This window comes from Nannobrachium achirus, assembly GCF_963921795.1.
Source record: "Nannobrachium achirus genome assembly, chromosome: 1".
Taxonomy (NCBI): domain Eukaryota; kingdom Metazoa; phylum Chordata; class Actinopteri; order Myctophiformes; family Myctophidae; genus Nannobrachium; species Nannobrachium achirus.
The window spans coordinates 4,944,364-4,965,614 of NC_137810.1; the positions used below are offsets into that span (position 1 = coordinate 4,944,364).

The 21,251-nt window shown below is 44.8% G+C and overlaps 1 protein-coding gene across 4 annotated transcripts in view; it reads left to right on the plus strand.

Moving 5' to 3' along the window:
• The window catches only part of misp (mitotic spindle positioning), a 62,039-nt gene that overhangs the window by 37,954 nt on the left and 2,834 nt on the right, over positions 1 to 21,251 (plus strand). For 2 of the 4 annotated variants that reach the window (XM_080732738.1, XM_080732739.1), the window contains exons 8-19: positions 5,739 to 5,990; positions 8,255 to 8,381; positions 9,112 to 9,255; positions 11,151 to 11,661; positions 13,864 to 14,017; positions 15,390 to 15,576; positions 16,536 to 16,704; positions 17,094 to 17,618; positions 18,932 to 19,080; positions 19,191 to 19,242; positions 19,967 to 20,346; positions 20,861 to 20,899. In XM_080732738.1, the coding sequence (XP_080588864.1) occupies positions 5,739 to 5,990; positions 8,255 to 8,381; positions 9,112 to 9,255; positions 11,151 to 11,661; positions 13,864 to 14,017; positions 15,390 to 15,576; positions 16,536 to 16,704; positions 17,094 to 17,618; positions 18,932 to 19,080; positions 19,191 to 19,242; positions 19,967 to 20,346; positions 20,861 to 20,899 (2,689 nt within the window). The remainder of the gene's footprint in view (positions 1 to 5,738; positions 5,991 to 8,254; positions 8,382 to 9,111; positions 9,256 to 11,150; positions 11,662 to 13,863; positions 14,018 to 15,389; positions 15,577 to 16,535; positions 16,705 to 17,093; positions 17,619 to 18,931; positions 19,081 to 19,190; positions 19,243 to 19,966; positions 20,347 to 20,860; positions 20,900 to 21,251) is intronic. The other 2 variants (XM_080732740.1, XM_080732741.1) reach the window with 2 other exon arrangements.

Sequence of the window (21,251 nt, forward strand, 5' to 3'; positions counted from 1 at the left end):
GCAAACTAATTCCTGCGCGAATCAGTGTTGATAGGCATGCATGGCAATATTCTTTTTGTTGTGTATGATGTCAGTCTAGAGGTCTGCTCAGACTATATAAGTCTTAATCGTCATTTCTCATCAGTTAGTTGACCAAGCTACGGATTGAAACTTGTAAGAGTGTCATAGTGTAATGATAAGTGACCTTATTTACCTCCAGAGAGGCGAGAAGAGGCCAGAAGATGAATATTTTAGTTTTTCAAAGTCTGTTCATTTGTATTTTAAACTTGTATTAGCTGCCTATCATTTATAACCTGTAAGATTTTCCACAGTCTGTCTAAAAGTGTGGTTATTTTATCGCTTATAAGTGATATTCATCTAATACAATTTTGAAATTCAAGGTTAGCACCGCTCAATGATTTTTTATGACGTATTTTACGCAGCCTAAACGCGTTATGACGTATTTTACGCGGCCTAAACGCGTTATGACGTATTTTACGCGGCCTAAACACGTTCTAAATCAGGGTTAACCAATCGGGTGCCTATGTGACTATGACATCATGGACAGATCAACAGAATCGAAGTGTTTCATTGGTCTAGCGAACTCATGTCATCATCATTTGTGACATCATAGTTTTGGTAAAAAAGCGGTCTATAGGAGCGGTTAGCACCGCTCAAAAAGATAGATAAGAGGAAAACCTTGTCAAGTGAAGCTTGACCAACCCTCCAGCTAGCACCAATCCCTCAATGGACCACCTCTATAATGGTGACGTCACCGAGAATGCTGCTTCCTGATTGGCTAAAAGTTGATCCAGGAAATAAAGATAAATGCTGCATGTAATGACCCACGGGTTGTCTAGGGCTAAATGGGTCAAGACATATTCACTATTAGACCAGTTTGCAGGAAATATAGATGCTTTATTACAATCTGGTAGAAAAAATAGTGAAGTTTGTTACAAAGTCTCTTTTCATTAACAATAAGTTAAATGTAGAAAAGTCGAGGATGTTTAATACATTTACTATGTAGTTAGTAAATGTACCTACCTACCTACCTACCTACCTACCTACCTTAATACACAGCTGAACATAGTATACTTGTATACTTGCACGCTCTGCTGGTGCAAGCAATGACAACACCCACAAGAGACTACACAACTGTCTACAGGTAACAACTAGAAAGGTGCAACTGTGTGGTGGAACTGACGCGAGTAGCGAGGAATCCACTGGGAAATTAATCCAGCACTGACACACCCTGGCCACAATATGCCTTCCGGTTGGTTCCAAGATTTCTAGCGGAAGTGCTGTGCTCATGTGGTGCGGGTCTATTTGCATTCCCCAGCGAAACAAACAAAAGGTTGTAGCTCTTAACTCGCTCTTAACAGTTTTACTGCCAGATGTTATTATTTATTTATTGGGTCTTGTGCCAGCAAAAGCAGCTTACCTTTGCGAGGTTATAGACAAAGATCTTTTTTTTTCATTACATAGTGCACTTTGGTCATACTAGCAGTAGAGGGCAGCCTCATGCAAGAATTAATGTGAAATTAATTAGGGCGCAGAGTCGCATCAGAGCAATAGAACGACAGCTAGCAGCCAAGAAGTGAATTTGGACATTATTGATGTTTACGTGAGGTGGAGATTTCCTGAAAGCAGGATTACAGGAGATGCTTATACTGTACACACCCGCGCGACCCCTCATCAGTTTACAGACATCAAAACAAGGTACAAAAGAACGAGCGAAAGAACGTACAATTGGCATCGCGCCGCCGTGAAAAATGGGGCTAATGGGAACGTCCAAAGCGGTAAAAGAGTCAATAGGTGTAACATTGCCTGAATCCTTTTTTTTGTTTGTATATTGTTTATTGTGAGCGCAACCGACGGAGCAGGAGACATATCCAGATTTTATTCCCGCGGGGAATACGTTTGCAGGAACACCGCACTGTAAAACAAAAACTTCCGGGAAAATTCAGCCCCACCTCCTAGAACGGTGTCTGCCGCATATTTTCACCAGGCTTTTCTCTTCGCAGATGAGTAACCCTGGCTACGCGAGGCTATAGCACTGACAGAGTTCTGGCAAACAAATCTTAAACTAATACATATGAAATGATAGATATTGAGCGGTGCATACCGTCCCTACCTTTGATCGCGTGTCTGACTGTTCATGTGTATGTCCAGAGTGCATGTATGTCCAGAGCTGTTGAGGCCGTCCTCAACAGCTGCAATACCACTAGGTGACCTTCAAGTGGCGCTGTTGAGCCGCCTATGGCACCGCTCTCTCACACTGGGTGGGGTTTATTTTTTTGGGGGGGCCAAATGGCCAATCAGACTGCATAACATCATAAGATATGACGTAATCATGAAATGACATCAAAACATCATCATCACAACCATGTCATTGTTCTTTAAAATGATTTGTCCGTTACTCTAAACATCAGTTAGCGACTTGTACCGGGGGTGACTGATTCGTCTTCCTCCTAGCAGGTTTCCTTAAATTAGTTGTCAACACTCGTTGACAGCGGTTCTGCTGTGTGAAATGTGTTACTGGACGATACATCTGGAAGGAGAAGGCCGGACTGGCCGGGCTGCTGTGGTGGTCGGACACGAGATGATCTACTACTTTGGAGGAGGCGGGAACCTGACCACCATCATGGAAGTCCATGTCTTCAACACAGTGTCTTTATGCTGGAGGAAGCTGACCCCGGTGACGTCCGGAAGAGGAGAACGTCATCTTGAGGTTCCCTCCTGGCGTGAGGGCCACACAGCTGTGCTGATTGAAGATCTCGTCTATGTCTGGGGAGGGAGGCCTGAGAGCCATGTAACTGTAATGCTTTATACATTTGATGTTGACGCCCACAGATGGTTCAAACCCAGGGCTTCTGGGACTGTTCCAGAGGAGAGGTACTACCACTCCGCATGTGTCTTGGGGAAGGTCATGTACATTCATGGTCATGGAGTATTGTACCGGGATGGACGCACTAATGACATCTATAAGTTGGACACCACCACGATGGTTTGGTCTCTAATGAACACCAGAGGAACTCCACCTCCTGCTTCATACCGTCACTCTACCACCATCATCGGGACAAAGATGTTTGTATTTGGGGGCTATGGGTCGTATCAGCATTACAACACCATCAGAGTGTTTGACACAGAGACCAACTGCTGGATGAACACACCTTCTACACAGCTTCTTCCAGAAGGACGCTTGGATCATTCAGCCTTTACCTACAATGGAGAGCTGTACATATTTGGTGGACGACTGAACTTTAACCAGAACTTAAAAGATCTGTGGAAATTCAATCCAGAGACCTTCTCCTGGAAGAAGGTTGAGCCCAAGGGGAAAGGACCGGGCCCAACGCATAATATGTGCTGTTGCATGATGGGAGATCGTATCATCCTCTTTGGAGGAGACAAAACACCTGATGACCTGTATGTCTTAGACTTGAGTCCTAGTCTGAAGACGTTATGTAAGCTAGCAGTTATTCAGTACGGTCTGAAGCAGTCTGGACTCCCACACAACATCAGGTGGGAAATGACGGCCATGACTACCAACAACAGCAGAAGAAATGACTCTCAACAAACACACAAGAAAAGGGCACCCACTAAAACAAATAAAACAATAAAGGTGGATCTGCATTGGCTCCCATTCAAAAACCTAATGAAGGCTCTGTTCCATTCTGCTCAAAAGTAGTCAGTGTTACCAATGATACTAATGAAGACTCTGTTCCATTCTGCTCAAACAGAGTCAGTGTTACCAATTATATTATATGAGGGCTCTGTTCCATTCTGCTTAAACAGTCAGTGTTACCAATGATACTAATGAAGGCTCTGTTCCATTCTGCCCAAACAGAGTCAGTGTTACCAATGATACTAATGAAGGCTCTGTTCCATTCTGCTCAAACAGAGTCAGTGTTAACAATGATACTAATGAAGGCTCTGTTCCATTCTGCTCAAACAGAGTCAGTGTTAACAATTATACTATATGAAGGCTCTGTTCCATTCTGCTCAAACAGAGTCAGTGTTACCGATGATACTAATGAAGGCTCTGTTCCATTCTGCTCAAACAGAGTCAGTGTTACCAATTATACTAATGAAGGCTCTGTTCCATTCTGCTCAAACAGAGTCAGTGTTAACAATGATACTAATGAAGGCTCTGTTCCATTCTGCTCAGAGTCAGTGTTAACAATGATACTAATGAAGGCTCTGTTCCATTCTGCTCAGAGTCAGTGTTAACAATGATACTAAATGAAGGCTCTGTTCCATTCTGCTCAAACAGAGTCAGTGTTAACAATGATACTAATGAAGGCTCTGTTCCATTCTGCTCAAACAGAGTCAGTGTTAACAATGATACTAATGAAGGCTCTGTTCCATTCTGCTCAAACACACTCTGCTACACCAGTGGCTCTCCTGGTTCCCTGGGTGTGTTCCAAACGGTTCCCTTATGGGTGTGTACAGTAACTCTGTGTGTGATGTACAAATGCATGTGTACACTCACAGAGTTATTGGGGTCAAATGTTTGGCAACCGCTGTGCCACACAACTATAGTAAGGAATAAGGAACCACTTTAGCCATTATTTTATGCTTTAAAGGTGTATTCAGTGATGATGAAAGTGGCCAGGGGTCATCTTGTCCCTTACTGTCCTTACAGCGTGGAAATGTTTTTTATAGATTTTTTACACCCTTATAATGTTCTCGTTTTGATCATTAGACCCAATCACTGAATATCGGTAGGCCTACGTCTCCAGCTTCAGGATATGTATGATACTGATTTACTACAAGACGTGTGGCATTTTATGAGTTCAGTAGTTTACAATCTAGGCATTTAGCAGACGTTCTTAATTCAGAGTGACTGTGGTTCTCAAAACTTTTATTTTGACCATCATAACTAAACATCATAACATAACTATGGCCATACTCTACTCTGATTGGTCGAGGACTGGCTGGCCACCTCTGAAAACCGAATCTAGCTATGCTCGTAACACGGGCCATGGTGGAAGTCCTTATTTGGTCAGCACACATTCATGAGGAGAATGAATGGAAAATGTACCAATTATATTTTTATTTGAATGAAATACAATCCCTGAATATACCTTTAACGGTGCCGCGCTGTGAATGTGTATATCTGCTGTTTTTTAATAGTTAAAGAAAAACACACACACACACACACACACACACACACACACACACACACACACACACACACACACACACGCGCACGCACACGCACACACATTTGAAATATTGATTTGATGCTCATAATAACCATAGGAAGCGTTACGTTTTATTTTCACATGCATGCCATAAATTCCATAGGGATAGACCACAAATGGTTGTATGACATCATCAACTTGTGACAGGCATTTCCCCTATTGAGTGAAAAATTAGCTATTTTTGAGCGGTGGTAAACCGCTCCTATACGTGGCTGTGCGTGTGTCTGTAGCCTTTTTCCTCAGCGTTTTGCCATAGCAAAACGTGTGTGTGTAGCATAGCCTGTACATCCTAGACTCAAATCCTAGTCTGAAGACGTTATGCAAGCACAACCACCGCTCACTTCACATTGGGTGTGATTTTTAATTTTACATTGTAGTTATAGACGACTATTATAATGTATTAAGGCTTATTTGTCGTAATAGCCAGGGATCCTTTAAAAAAAACACAACATAATGGTTAAAGTAATATTGCATAATAATGTTCTTAATGGCTTAAATCATCTTAAAGCATATTGATTTACAGTCATAATAATAATAATATGGCCCCCTCAGCCCCGGCTACAGAATGCTGCACTATGAGACGGACCGGGCATCGTCTACATCTCCTCCTAGATCTCCAAAACCACGAAGCAACAGGGTACCGTCGACATCTCCTCCTAGATCTCCAAAACCACGAAGCAACAGGGCACCGTCGACATCCCCTCCTAGATCTCCAAGACCACAAGGCAACAGGGTACCGTCGACATCTCCTCCTAGATCTGCAAGACCACAAGGCAACAGGGTACCGTCAACATCCCCTCCCAGGTAGGGATGGAGCTCCAAACAAGGGCCCGCTACAAATAGCCTGGAGCCAGCCTGTTCGCTCCGTTTCACGTTTTCAGCCTGTTCGCTCCGTTCCACGTTTTCAGCCTGTTCGCTCCGTTCCACGTTTTGTATTGTCTCTACGCAGCACAGTCTGGAAATGACTCAGTTGACCTCGCACTTCTGAATGTCCGTTGTGACGTAACGAGGTTGTTGCTGATTGGGTGGTGTTCCAACGAATCAGAGTAGGGTTAGGGTAGTTACGTCATCAGCCAGCCAATACAGACTTGTGTATTTGTCCCGCCCCGCACCACAGACCAATGGAAGCCGCGGTGGCTGTAAAGCTATGTGGTGTTGTTCCAAGAAGTGGGAAGCCACATGGTGTTGTTCCAACGAATCAGAGTAGGGTTAGAGTTGCTCCGCACTACAGCCAATCGGAAGCCGCGGTTTGCTGCGACCGTTGGAGATTCAAGGCTTTCCAGACTGTGATGCGGAGAGACTAAACAGATCGCGGAACGGAGCGAAACAGGCTGGCTCCAGGCTACGCTACAAACTCCATAACACATTTATTGAGTACCCGGTATCAATAAGCTTTGGGCTTATCAAGATTGTTATCGAGGGGGTCCTCCCTATGTTCCCCAGGTTCTATGTTCCCCACAGGTTAACATTTCACCAGGTTAGCATTCACCAGCATCGGCAGGTTAGCATTTCACCAGGTTAGCATTCACCAGCGTTAGTTTTACTGAGGTTAGGGTTAGGGTTAGGTTTAGGTCAGCGGTCTTCAACAGGGGGTCCGGTTCCCCTAGGGGGTCCTCAGAGTTACTACAGGGGGTTCTCCAATTTTTGAGTGATAGAAACCTTTTTTTCTCCTTTTTTATATTAACCACTTGAATCCTAACGTCCATATTCTGAGAACTTTATCCAAAAATAGCAGATCTACAAGCTCACAACGCCTTGCGCTGCGTGGCGTTGTGAGCTTGTAGATTGGCTATTTTCGGCAAAGAGCTTTTGTGTAGAGGGGAAAAAGAGCAGACTAAGTACAGAGTAAAAGGTCAAGTTTATTAAGTATTGACGGCTCAAGTGGTTAAATATCTGAAAACACAAATTGACATGAATCCAAAAATACATTGATGATTGTGCTGTCAAGCAATGAAACTATATGTAATATATGAGAAGGTTGTGGGGGTCCCTGCTTCATCTCTCTCTCAACTAAGGGGTCCTTGGCCTGAAAATGTTGAAGACCCCTGGTTTAGGTGCTAAGTAGGTAACATAGACCCTGGGGAACATAGAACCTGGGGAAGTTGGGCCAGTGGAAAATGGGCTTAAAGCCCATTTTCCACTGGCCCAACTCCACACCACTCCACACCACACCGCCCACTTGTGCCAGGTTTTCCACTACAAGGACCTGGGTAGAGTGGTGTGAAAGTGGTACTAAACAGGGTACTAAAAAGTATCCACTCTAGAGTAGGTCTGAGCTAGGCCAAACAGGGCCAAACACTTCATAATGACTGATCACTCACTGACTTTTCATTTAGACCACCAGGATATAGTTGTAATACATGATAATAGATTCTATTGTGTTATAACCACTATCATAATCTATTATAGTGTATTATAATTATCATCGTAATACATTAATACTTTATAATGTATTATAATCACAGTTATAATCCATTACAGTGCATTATAATTAGGATAGTTGTAATACAAATTTATATTGTATTATAATCACAGTTAAAAGGGTCAATTTGTTTCTTACCGATAGGGGTACTTTTTTGTAATGGAAAATGTAGATATTTTTATGTGGTGCGGTGTGGTGTGGTGTAGTGTGGTGTGGTGTGGTGCTAAAACTGCAGTCGAAAAGGGGCTTTAGTAATAGGTATGGTCCCTTATCGAGCATATCGGCCCATGAAGTCATGTTTAAACAATCAAGACAAGAGGCGATCAAGAAATTATTACAGTACTATTCATAATATAAAGCCATTGGACACTTATTGCACTATAATGAATGATTTTAAGGATATTTAATGATAATATGTGTTACTTTTGTCACTTGTCAATTGTCATAGAAGGCTTAGGTCACAGTCACAACAAGTGGCCAATAGATAAAAGATACCAGTTCTGTTCAGAATGTGTCGTCTCACGTCTTTCCACAAAATATTATAAAACGCTCAACAGTGGGCTGGATAAAAGCCCGGCTCAATAAGCAGGATCGATAAGGTGCTCGTTATCAATAAAACATTAACGAGCTTCTTCCCTACTCCCAGGTCTCCTAAACCACGAGGCGACCGGGCACCGTCAACATCCCCTCCCAGATCTCCAAGACCACATTACACCCAGGTGCTGCCGTCACCTCCTAGATCTCCAAGACTACAGAGCTCCAGGAAGGACCGGGTAGGGATGGGTCCATATGAAAATGTCATGTCGCGGTTATTGTGACCAAAGAAATTGAGATTTACGATATTATCGCGTTAATCAAAACATCCCCAACATCCATTATCCTGGGACAGAACATTTGCCAAAAAATAGCAGATCTACAAGCTTGTGAGCTTCTAGATCTGCTTTTTTTTCCTTCTTTTTTTACAAAGTACATTATTTCCAGGTTTGTTTTACCAATTATAGAGGGCTTAAATGTTACCGGGATATGCAGCTCGGCAAAAAAAAAGTGAATTGATCCCAGTGGATGAAGGATTTCACCATAAATGTAAAGTCTCCACCATACGATTATTGTCTCCACCAGCCGAAGGCATGGGGGAGAGTATGTTTTCCCCTTCGTCCGTCCGTGTGTGCGTCCGTCCGTCCATCCGGCCGCCCGTGCGTGCGTCCATGTGTGCGTCCTCGCAGTTTGTTACCACCTAATCTCAGTCGCCGTTTGGCCCGGTCGCTGCCAAAATTAGCACACATACTCCCTGGATGCCAATTCAGAACCTCTGACACAGATTTTTCAAATGGGCCTGTTCTAGCGCCACCATGAGGCCGATGTTCGCAAAACACATTTCTGTACACTACTCTTACTGATTTTGTCTAAAATTCCTACAAATCAGTAGGCAGTATCTCGACAGTAAATGAGTGTTTTTTTATCGCGATACATAAACAATATTAACGATTATCATCCCATCCGTAGGACCGGGCAGCGACATCGGTCCAGATCCAGAGAGATGATGCGTGGATAGAGGTGGAGTCCAGTCGGACCTCCAGAGATGCAGAGCAGAGGCTGAGCAGACCCGGCAGGAGCAGCGTGTTTGACGATCTGGACTCTGGCCTGGAGGTGAGCGCTGCATGCTGGGAAAGTAAGGGCCGATGCATTACTCCACCTTTAGAGCCGCTTCGGGGAGTCCCAAAATTAAATCACGTCTTTTCCACCTCTTTTACCGCATTCACAGGCCTCTCCAAGGTAGACAACATTACTAAAAGGGTGAAAAAGATGTTATTTAGTCTACTTACCAGCGAGTGAAAATGCCTCGGCTATAATGGGGGCGGACGGGGCTGAAGAGCAGCAGAGGCTCGCTAAGAATGAGAACAGGCTCCATGCGACGCCACTTCCGGTCTGCGGTGAGATCAAAGCGTCACCGTGCTTACACTGCTCTGGTACGAACAGCGGAGCCGCGCAGCTGTGCAACATCAGGAATTGGATGAATTGATATGTCACGGAAAGGACATGTTGTGATTGGCCAGTGTGGTCTCCGGCAATCACGGACGTCCGCACTATGGTTGTTGCTCGTCGCTCCAGTGGACTGCAGTGGCCAATGAGGCGTCTAGCTTTTTATATCTCTGAGTCTGGCCCATAGAGTTATAATAAGAATAGAGAGGGCAACTGATATCCCCGCCCGTCCACTTGCATTGAGTTGCTCACCCAGCGCATGAAGCGTACTTCCGCGTTTGAAAAGCCTCTGAAAAGTGACGTATTGGGTCAACTATTTGGCTTCTGAGCCAATCACGACGGTCGGGGAGCGAGAAACGGGGAGGCGGGGGGAGCGGGGGGCTATCTGCCTCAACTGAACTAACTGTATGAATAGTTGACCCAACTGCAGTACCTCAAACGGCCACCATGTACTTTTTGCTTCAAAGCGCCCCCAGGGTTCTGGGGGCTTGGTCTGGCCAGGCTTCTGTCTCCATGGGAGGCGGGACATAGAACAGGAGCAGCTTCTGATTGGTCTGTGTTGCGGGGCAGGACAATTACACTAGTGTGAAGGGTAAACCCTACTAAAAGCCCATAGAGTTAACACAGAAATCGCACATTTAATGCAATTTACTTTACCGTTCAAAATAATGATTTGTTGACTTTAAGTCCAGCGATTTCTGTGTTAGTTTCCCCTTCAAAGCTGACGTCAGCACCAGGAAGTTTCTGAGAAATTTGCTGAGTGGGCGGGCCGTGAATAGGGTCTATTGGCTGGCTGATGACGTAGCTGCCATAAGCCTAATCTGATTCATTGGAACAACATCCAATCAGCAATGACAAGTGACAAAACACATCCACGGAACGTAGCGTTGCAGGCTGGTACCCAGGCTATAGAAATGTTTTTGCCAGACCCATGAAATGGGTAGGCCTACATAAGCAAATGTCGGTCTGTCCCTTTTCTATATAAAGGGTATATATGATGATGACATGATGATGACATGCCTACAAAAGGCATGATGTCATAAATGATGATGACAGACAGAACCGGGGTCTGGCACAACCAGGTTGACCTGGTCTAGTTTTTTATACACACACAGGGGCGTCACACCAAATTCTGGGCCCTGGGTACAAGGATTCACTGCGTGCCCCCCTGTATGTTAACTATTGAAAAATAGCAGATATACAAGCTCACAGCGCGGCACCGAGTGCCGCGCTGCGAGCTTGTAGATCTGCTATTTTTGAAAAATCATGAAAATGTTTGCAAGAAACGTATGTTTCTATGTCAGTGGTGCTCAAACGTTTTCATGTGAAGGACCCCGAAGATGATATGTATTTGGCCACAGACCCCCATCTCAAGACCCCCACCAAGTGCCGCGCTGCGAGCTTGTAGATCTGCTATTTTTCAATAGCTAAAGTTATTAGGGCCCCTCCACCTTGGGCCCTAGTAACTCAGTCCCACTTCCCTACCCCTTGTGACGCCCCTGCACACACACACACACACACTCCTAAGTAAAACAATCTGTGTCCTTCTTCCACCACTGGAGGTGAGCGCCGGCTACACCAGCGACGGAAGCGCGTCCAGCGACCGCGTCTGGCGCGAAGACGGCGGCGACTCCTGGAAGTCCCCGCCGCCCTCCTACGAGACGCCCATCGAGAGGGAGATCCGCGTGGCCCAGGAGAGAGAGGAGAGCCTGCGGCGCTCGCGGGGCATCAAGCTCAGCGACGGCCGCACGGAGATGGTGGCCATCAAGACCAAAGCGCTGCCCGCCGCGCTGCGCTCCTCCCAGTCCCTCCCCTCCTCCCCCGCCTCCCCTCTCCTCACCCCCGTCAAGGCCAAGGAGAAGAACCGCGTGAGCTTCCTCCTCCAGAAGGACGTGCAGAAGGACTCCCGGAGAGGTGAGGAGCTCCAGGGGTCCAGAGCTCTGAGAGGTGAGGAGCTCCAGGGGTCCAGAGCTCTGAGAGGTGAGGAGCTCCAGGGGTCCAGAGCTCTGAGAGGTGAGGAGCTCCAGGGGTCCAGAGCTCTGGCGGAGAGGAAGAAAGTCCTGGTGACATCAGGTTGGATTCGTTTTGCAAATGAACAGAATGTGACTTAGATGCATATTCAGTGCAGCCAGAGAGCAGTTGCATATTTTACCCATTCCCACTGGGTGCGTGTGACAGATAAAGAAAACGACAATTATCTGACGTCATGACGTGATAGCGCGGAAAGTGATCCAAACGATATCGTTTACAGCTATTGCTGTCTTTATCGTTGTGGTGTGGCTGCTGCTGTCCACTTCAATTGATAACAATATATCATTTTGAATCTTTATAATCATCGCCCCCAGTGGGAATGGGACCTGTGGTTCTGTTTTACACCTTAAAAATGGGGTGCCATGATTTTTTTCCCCTCTAAAACATGATTATCAGGTATTATGATCATACAAGGAGGAAGATTTTTTTTCCAAAAAAAGTGTACAGAAAGAGTTAAAATCACACCTAATGTGAAGTGAGCGGTGGTCGTGCTTGCATAACGTCTTCAGACTAGGATTTGAGTCTAGGATGTACAGGCTATGCTACACACACACACACGTTTTGCTATGGCAAAACGCTGAGGAAAAAGGCTACAGACACACGACATATGACATCACTAGACAAACATGATGCTACGTACACACATTATGCTATGGCAAACGCTGAGGAAAAAGGCTACAGACACACGCACAGCCACTCTTAGGAGCGGTTTACCACCACTCAAAAATGTGGCCTGGTTGTCATGGTGGGTGGTGACCCAGCTGAAGTTAGCCACACCCACAATGTTGGGTGAATGGTAAAAGGGGAGGGGTTGATTCTATGATGTAATTGTATCTGTGTTTTGGACCGGCACTTTTGACACAAGGTGGCAGCCTCCAGGAAAAAGAAAAAAAAATACAAAGGGAATACATAATTGCTCATAACAACCACACCAGTGGGTCTAATGAAGCACTGTCAACCTCCTAGACACGTGACAAGCAGAAAAAGTACAAAACTATGGCACCACCACTTACTAATGTCCATAAGTATGTCATGAACACATACATGTACACAACCCCCCCACCCGTTTTTTCTTTTCTTTTTTTTTCTTTTTCTGAATCCTGTTTGGCCTGTTATTGCTGCTTGCAACTATATATGTTTCCTTCCTGAGACACAGTTTGAGAACCAGTGGTTTATTTCAGCCTCGGAACTGACATATGTCCACCTCTCGTCTCAGACCCAAAATATATGTTGTTATCGTGCTGTATTGTTGTTGGTACCATATAAACTCAGCACAAAAAATAAGGAAACTTGACTTCGGTCCATTATATCTTCCCTTTAATAATACCGAGGTACAGCTTGTAAGCATCGGGCATTCGAGGCATGAGCTACACAGCCAAACGTGTGGGTAGCGCCTACCAAGTTTTGCCAAAATGGCTTGCAATACAAAATGTGCCAACATGCGGTCCATTATATTTAATTATGCCAAATCGTTTTGTGTTTGTGTTTGTCACCTTTACAACAAGGTACAGACTGTAAGGATCTGGCATTCGTGGAATGAGCAACACAGCCAAACGTGTGGGTAGCGCCCCTCCTTGTCAAAATGGCCAGGCAGTCCTGCAATACTGTTCTTTTGGTGTTCACCTTTGTTGCTTGGAGCATTGAATGATTCACTCTCCCACAGTAATAAGGAAAAGAAAAAAACAACACATAATGGCCATTTTTACACTTTGTTAATGTTGAGCTCTGTTAATGTTGAGCTCAGTGTCAGGGAAGCCCAAAACAAGAGTAAATCTTGGCAGCAGAACAGCATTGCAAGCCATTTTGGCAAGATTTTGGTCAGCGCTACCCACACGTTTGGCTGTGTAGCTCATGCCTCGAATGCCTGATGCTTACAAGCAGTACCTAGTTGGAAAGGTGACAAATCAACGATAGAAATGATATAAAACACAATACAAATTGGTATTATTAAAGGGGAGATATAGTGGACCGAAGTCAAGTTTCCTTTCTTTTTGAGCTGAATTTTATAATAGGAGAGATAACAGACAAAACATTGATCACCATAACAATTCTTCTACATTCTAATAGATTTCTTGTAAATGAAGTAGTGCAGATGTTTGGCAATAACCAGGGGACCACCTGGAACCTCCTTAAGGACCTCCGGTTGAGAACCACTGGTTTAGACAGATGTTCACTGTTGACCTGGTCTAAGTATTTGGCTTGTTCATTGTAGTCGCTGAATGCTTACATGGTATGTTCTTCTAGATAAGACGGATAAATCCTTCACTGAGGAAGAGGAGGATGAGGAGGAGGCAGCAGATCAGGGCTCCTGGATGATGAAGAGGGACCAGACGGAGGAGTTTCCTTCTCCATGCTGTCCTCACAAACACCCTGAGGAGACTGAGCTCTACATCAGCAGGTTGGCTTGTTTTCACTCACCAAAACAGATTAACATTTAGGCCTAGGATTATTGAATGCTTTAACCAGTGAAAAATAGCAGATATACAAGCTCACAGCGCGGCACCGAGTGCCGCACTACAAGCTTGTAGATCTGCTATTTTTGAAAAGTCGTGAAAATGTGTGAAAGTCTTTGAAAAAGTGTATTTTTTAAGCGAACGTTTGTAACTCAAATTTTGCTTCTGGGTGGTCCCTGGGACTAAATATTTTGAGATGCGGATCCGTGGCCAAATACATGTCATTTTGGGAGTCCTTGACATGAAAAGGTTGAGAACCACTGACATAGTAGTCTCTCAAGAACAGACTAACTGAGCTCCAGTTAAGTGAAAAGGACCTTTTCTTTGAAGATGGCTGGCCAGATTGCTGACATAGAAACATAGGTTTTTCCAAAAATCTTCAAAAGACACTTATAGAATCGGGTCAAAATTCAAGTTTTCACAATTTTTCAAAAATAGCAGATCACTCTGTGCCGCGCTGTGAGCTTGTATATCTGCTATTTTTCAATATAATAGTTGAAGCATAAAATAATGATACACCACACGTGTACCCGTTCTGAATGGGTTAAACAGATTCACAAGTATTTCAAGTAAATTGTAAAATGGTGCATTTATATAGTGCCTTTATCCAAGGCGTTTACATAGATTTTGCATTACATTCAGGGCCGGATCTAGCCGTTAGCACTAGGTGAGGCAGGAAGAAATTATAGGGGGTTCACCTCCAGCCCGTGCCGCTAAGCAGCGTGGGCGGAAAAAAAATGTGGGGACAAACCCCCTAAAACACCCGTAATGCATAGAAAACGAAGCATTTTGGCACACGTATACCTATAACACGCAATACAAACAACAGGTCTTACACCTATCTATCTCTCTCTCTCTAATATCTTCAGTTTATCTATCCTCAGTTTATCTATCTAGTTTATCTCCATCTACCTAGTTGTAGCATAAGATTTCAAATAGTTTAATATTTTTGAAATTTTAGATTTTTGCATGCCATCATGTTTGGTGGGGCAGACAGGGCATTTAGGGGGGCATTGCCCCCCTTGCCTATGCCTAGATCCGGCCTTGGGCTGCATACTGCTGGAAAAGCTCTGCTGTATTTTTATTGCGTCTGCAACGTCTCTATCTATTCAGATCTTCATGAGTTGTTGTGAGTCTGTTGTTCTAAGTGCATCAGGGAGTTTATTCCTCAGTTTGGGGGCCAGGAGGGCGAATTGTCTAGGACGAGTGACCTTTTGTCTAGCGAGGGTTCTGTCAGCATCCCTGCGTTAGCGGATCTGAGTGAACGTGTGGGGTTGTAGATGATTTAGATGATTCTTTTCCTTTCTTAATGTCCAGGTTGAGCTCCTCTCCCATCTCCATCACTCTGTGGGGAGACTCGGAGGTCCAGAACCTCAGCAGGGTGCTGCCCATGGGCTACCCTGAGGACCGGATCCCCCCCGCCCTCAGCAGACCCCAGGTCGTCATGGTGACGGACCAGGCCACCAACACCAACAACACCCCTGAGGCCAGCAGCAGATCTCGGGTCAGTGCTAACTGGGGATGGGACCGTATGAACATTCTACAAAATCTTGCTGCTCCCTCATTGGCTAAAGGCCCTGCCTTTGTACTGTCCGTCATTTTTTTTAGGGGAATAAACGTGACCTATAAAGTTTTGGTATATCATACTGGTATCGACTTTCAGCGAGCTCACAATAATTACATACATATATAATATTAACTGTATTACTGCCAGATGTTATTATTTATTTATTGGGTCTGGTGCCAGCAAAGCAGCCTACCTTTGCGACATTATAGAAAAAGAACAATTACATTTTTTTTTTATTTTTTTTTATTATTTGTAAATTAGTACTTTGGCCAACTAGCAGCAGAGGGCAGCCTCATGCAAGAATGAATGTGAAATGGGCCGCTGCAGCTTCCATACATTCAGGGCGCAGAGTCGCATCAGAGCAATAGATGGACAGCTAGCAGCCAAGAAGTGAATTTGGACATTATTGATGTTTACGTGAGGTGGAGATTTCAAAGCAGGATTACAGGAGATGCTTTTACCGTACACACCCGCGCGACCCCTCATCAGTTTACAGACATCAAAACAAGGTACAAAAGAACGAGCCAAAGAACGTACTATTGGCGACGCGCCACCGGGAAAAATGGGGCGAACGGGAACGTCCAAAGCGGTAAAAGAGTTAATATACATATTGTTGTTCCAGGTTTCAAATGTATACGTTCTTTCGCAAAGTTAAGCCCTGCTTCATCATACAAGGCTGTCGCACTAAAGTAGTGAAACAAACAGCCGATCTACAAGCACACAGCGCCTCGCGGTGCGAGGCGTTGTGTGCTTGTAGATCGGCTGTTTTCACTAGTTTAAATAATTTTAAAAATGATGAATGCAAAACCAACGGTTTTGGACATACAAGGTTTCCACCCGACAACGACGATATAATAAAGCCCAGTATTCAAGTAGATGTACTTTGTTTGCTCCAGGTGGTCACGGTGACGGACAGCGCCACCAACACCAACAACCTGACGGAGACAGACTCTCCTTCCTCTGCTGCTCCTCCATCTTCATCTTCATCATCATCATCATCACACCACTCCTCCACCTCCTCCACCTCCACAGCTACACCCTCTGACCCATCCACCACCAGCCAAGGTTAGTATGATCTATTCTACACCCACTGACCCATCCACCACCAGCCAAGGTTAGTATGCAGTAACAGGCACGTGTCGTGCTCACATAGTCATCAAAGGGGGCTTGAGCCCCTGCCCTTTTATCCGTCTGTAAAAAGTGTCCTCCCCACGAAAGCAGTTTTTACTATGGTGGAAGAAATGCAAATGCTCCTCTTTCCATGCCATACCTGAAGCGTTAAACCAGTTGATTAAATGTTGATTTAATCCTGGGCACACTACCAGTTAATGTACCTTGGAGTTGTGGAAATAAGAAAAACGTTTTCTTATTTCCACATGTTACGGCCACCAACTCCTCCTTTAATGGGATGGGTCAACTAACTGCAATATCCCTCTGCTCCCACCCCCGTCCAGCATCCTCATCATGGGCGGTCAGCAGAGCAGCCTCAGTGCAGAGATCTCCGGCGACCACCGCCGCTCTGCGCCAGGCCAGGTCGCCCAGCCCCGACGAGCTGAGCGCTCCTCCCTGGAGGGGGACCCTGCTGGAGTCCACCGGCCCGCAGTCCCGGAGGGGCCCCGGGGGGCCCGCAGGCTCCCAGCAGATCCAGGAGGAGATCCAACAGGACCTGAGGCGAGAGCAGGAGCTCAGGGAGTCCAGGGGGCAGGTGTTCACGGATGGACCCCCTGACCGCGTGTCCATGGAGGGATCCCCGGAGCGGGTGTCTGTGTCCCAGCAGCAGGGACCCCCTGACTGGGTGTCTGTGTCCCAGCAGCAGGGACCCCCTGACCGGGTGTCTGTGTCCCAGCAGCAGGGACCCCCTGACCGGGTGTCTGTGTCCCAGCAGCAGGGACCCCCAGAGAGGGTGTCTGTGTCCATGGAGGGACCCCCTGTCTGGCTGGGACAAGGCTCAGAACCCTCATCTTCTACTCTGTCCCAAGGTTATTATTATGGCTCTGATTTTTTTCATTTGTTAGGGTTAGGGTTAGGGTTAGGGTGTCACACTCTTTGATGTCTGTGTGTGCCCTCGACGTCGCGGGGGGTCTTAATGAAGTTTGCTGTACGAGGCACCTGCCTGTGAAGAGAAACACGCCAATTCCCGAAATGCCTCGAGGTATCACGTGACCGGGACATCATGTTCCCTCGTGGAGAGCAGTGTTATGCTGCTGCACAAAAGTGCATTTATCTCCTAAACTTTTAAATCACGTTCATGTTTAAAACGTGGACTTCTCATTGTCATTTTTTTGTCCTGAGTGAAAGAAAATACTATTGTGAAAAAATCCCGGACGTACTGGGAATACTTTTACTTTTCCATGGAGCTGCTGAAAGAGGTAAAATGGCGGGTTTCCATGGCAACTGCCGATTAAATCTTGAATAGTCCTGGGCACCCGATGTGTTAACACACCCATTGCCAAACACAAGTTTCCCGAGTTGTCTTTGATGCTGTTATATTACCAAACACGAGTTTCCCCGTTGTAAGCTAACAAACTGCGCACGGGCAGTTTGTTAGCTTCTAGCTGCACGTTTCGTGCACGATTGACACACTTTGAGATCATCAAAAGCTAGGAAAATCATAGAAATAGCCTGGCAGCAAGGGACATTAGTCTATGTTTAATCCTGGCAATAAATGTAGAGTGTCTGCTAAATGCCTGAATTGTAAATTGTAGGGGTGTAACGATACATTTCACGATACATGGTTAACGATACGATACATGGACGATATTGGTTCATTCATGGTGATACGATTCGATTCGATGATTTAAAATCGATATTGTAACTATTTAGCAAAGAAGTGAAATCTGTGTAAAACGAGTGAAAAATCTATTATTATGGAAGTAAACTCTGTGATTATCTAGCAAATACGTGTACATTATATTTCAACACATATGGACAAACCCACCTTGACATGAACACAGAGATTACACACATTTATCGATAGACCAAGAGTAGCTATATGGAATAGAAAGGTAATTAGACCCCTCTTTTTCGTTTTCCTTCTTAAAATTGCTAAATACAAGGCACACATACTAATAGTTTCCATAAAATCAATTATTTGCATTGCAAAACGATTCGATACCGATTACCGCATTTTAAAACGATATGATTCGATACAAAGCCCAAGCGGTTTGATATTTTGCTTTTGCAAACGATATAGTAGATCATTGCAAATTAAAATTGATTTTTCGATTCAGTTACTATATTGTTAGTTACACCCCAGTAAATTGTAACTGTAATAGTCTTGCTCTGTCCCCAGATGGACCCATCCGGGTGGGACCGGTTTCATCATCGTCATCATCATCTTCATCATCATCATCTTCGTCTCAGAGACAGAACTCTACCCAGAATGCATCGGTGTTCCAGGAGCAGACTGGGTTCTTCAGTCCAAGCCCTCTGGTAGAGCAGGTAATCTGTTCTGTTCTGTTCTGTTCTGTTCTTAACTGCTGTACTGTCTTTGGCCACTGATTTCTCCCTGGTGGAATCAATAAAGTCTCATTTCATTTCATCTCATCCAGGCTACCAAGATCGCTGTCAGGCAGTTCTACCCGCCTTCTCCACTGAAAACAGGTCTGTCTGTCTGTCTGTCTGTCTGTCTGTCTGTCTGTCTTTCTGTTTGTCTGTCTGTCTGTCTGTCCGTCTAACAGAATCTCCTGAAATATTTGATTATGCGATTGCAGAATTCCCCGCATGATCAGCCAAATGGCACAGATTATGCAGGGGTAATTGTTTTTTTTTCTTCAAAAAGGCACCATATTCCACACTTCGCAACATTCTGCATATTTTGCACATTTCACAACTTTTCACAAATTTCATCACAAAATCAAGGATTTTAGCCTGCATAACCAATAAGCTGGATGGTCTAATCCATAGGTAACATACCAGTAAAATGCCCTAAGGGCGAGAAGCGACCGCCAGGGTGCGCAGAAACAACAGACTTGTAAACTTTGTGTTAATCTGGCAACGTATACACACAGACAGAGAGAGAGAGAGAGAGAGTGAGTGACTGGACCATGCTTCTCTTCATGTGGTGCTCTGGTGCCATCTGTTGGAGGTTTGTGTGTGTGTTTGTAAACTGTTTCAGGGTAGCACAAAACAACTGCATTACAGGAATTGCGTTTCAGGAACTGCAGGATTTCATAAACTTTGCTCCCTGACGGTCACAATACATGATAATAGTGTGTTATTTCTATATGTAGGTAACATAGAACATGATAATAGTGTTATTTCTATCTATAGGTAACATATAACATGATAACAGTGTGTTACCTCTTATTATTTATTGTTTCCTCAGACGGCCTCAGCGGTACCTCCCCCTCCCCCGCCCCCCCTCGCCCGCCTGTCCGTCTGCCCTCCGTCTCCATGGTTACCGCCCAGCCCTGGGGCCTCGCCCGGCCCTCCTCCCCCGTGATTGGCCGGGGCTCTGTGGCTCCGCCCTTCTCCTTCTCCAGCCCCGCCCCCCGAGCAGAGCTGAGGAGCAGCCCTGGTGTCAGCATCGGTGCTACTGATGCTACGGATAGTGATACTAATACTAGTAGTAATACTAATACTAACAATAGTAGTGTTACTACTAGCATTATCAGTAGCAGCAGTCAGGCACAGAAGGGCTTAACGGAGACGTTGCTGGAGGATTATGAAGAGAGGAGGGTCAAACAGAGGATGGACGAGAGCTCAGTGAGTTCATTCATTCATTCATTCACTTACAATTCCTTTGTCCGTTTGTTTCTTCAGTCACACATTCATTAATTCATTGATTCACTCCACCCATCACCCACCCATGCACTCACTCACTCACTCACTCACTTAGTCACTCAATCACTGAGGTCCTTGCACATCTGTGTTTTTTCGTTGCATTTTCGAAATCCGAACCCTGGTCAGATTTTTTTATATAATATGAACAAATGAACAGGCGGCAGTGTGCAAACGTGATTGTGGTTGATTTTTTAAATTTAAATTACCTCCGATATTCGTCCGAAAATATGCGACAGCGTGCAAGGACCTTTACCATTATATAGCTTGCTGCTGAGCAGAAATGGGATTTAAAATATATTTTGGTGAATGGAAATGATGAACAGACGACGGCCTCCTTCCTGGGCTTTTGGGAGGTGTAGTTCCAGTGAAATGACAGATAAATTACATGAATTTTGTAATTCAACATATGGCATCTCTGTCCTTGTGTTTTGTTCAGTATGCAGGAATCCAGCCTATTGACTCTGTCAACAATGAGGTGAGAGTTTGAATGAATGGATGAATGAATAACGATCATTATCCTGTTGTGAATGTGAGTGAAAATCATAGAAAGACTATTCCGTTCAGTTTGAGAATAAGAATGAAAGAAAAAAATATATGTTCAACCAAAATTTCTGTTTAGTGTCAGTACTACTGCTACTACTACTACTACTACTACTACTGCTACTACTACTACTGCTACTACTACTACTACTACTACTACTACTACCTCTACTGCTACTACTACTACTACTACTACTACTACTACCTCTACTGCTACTACTACTACTACTACTACTACTACTACTACCTCTACTGCTACTACTACTACTACTACTTTACTGAATATC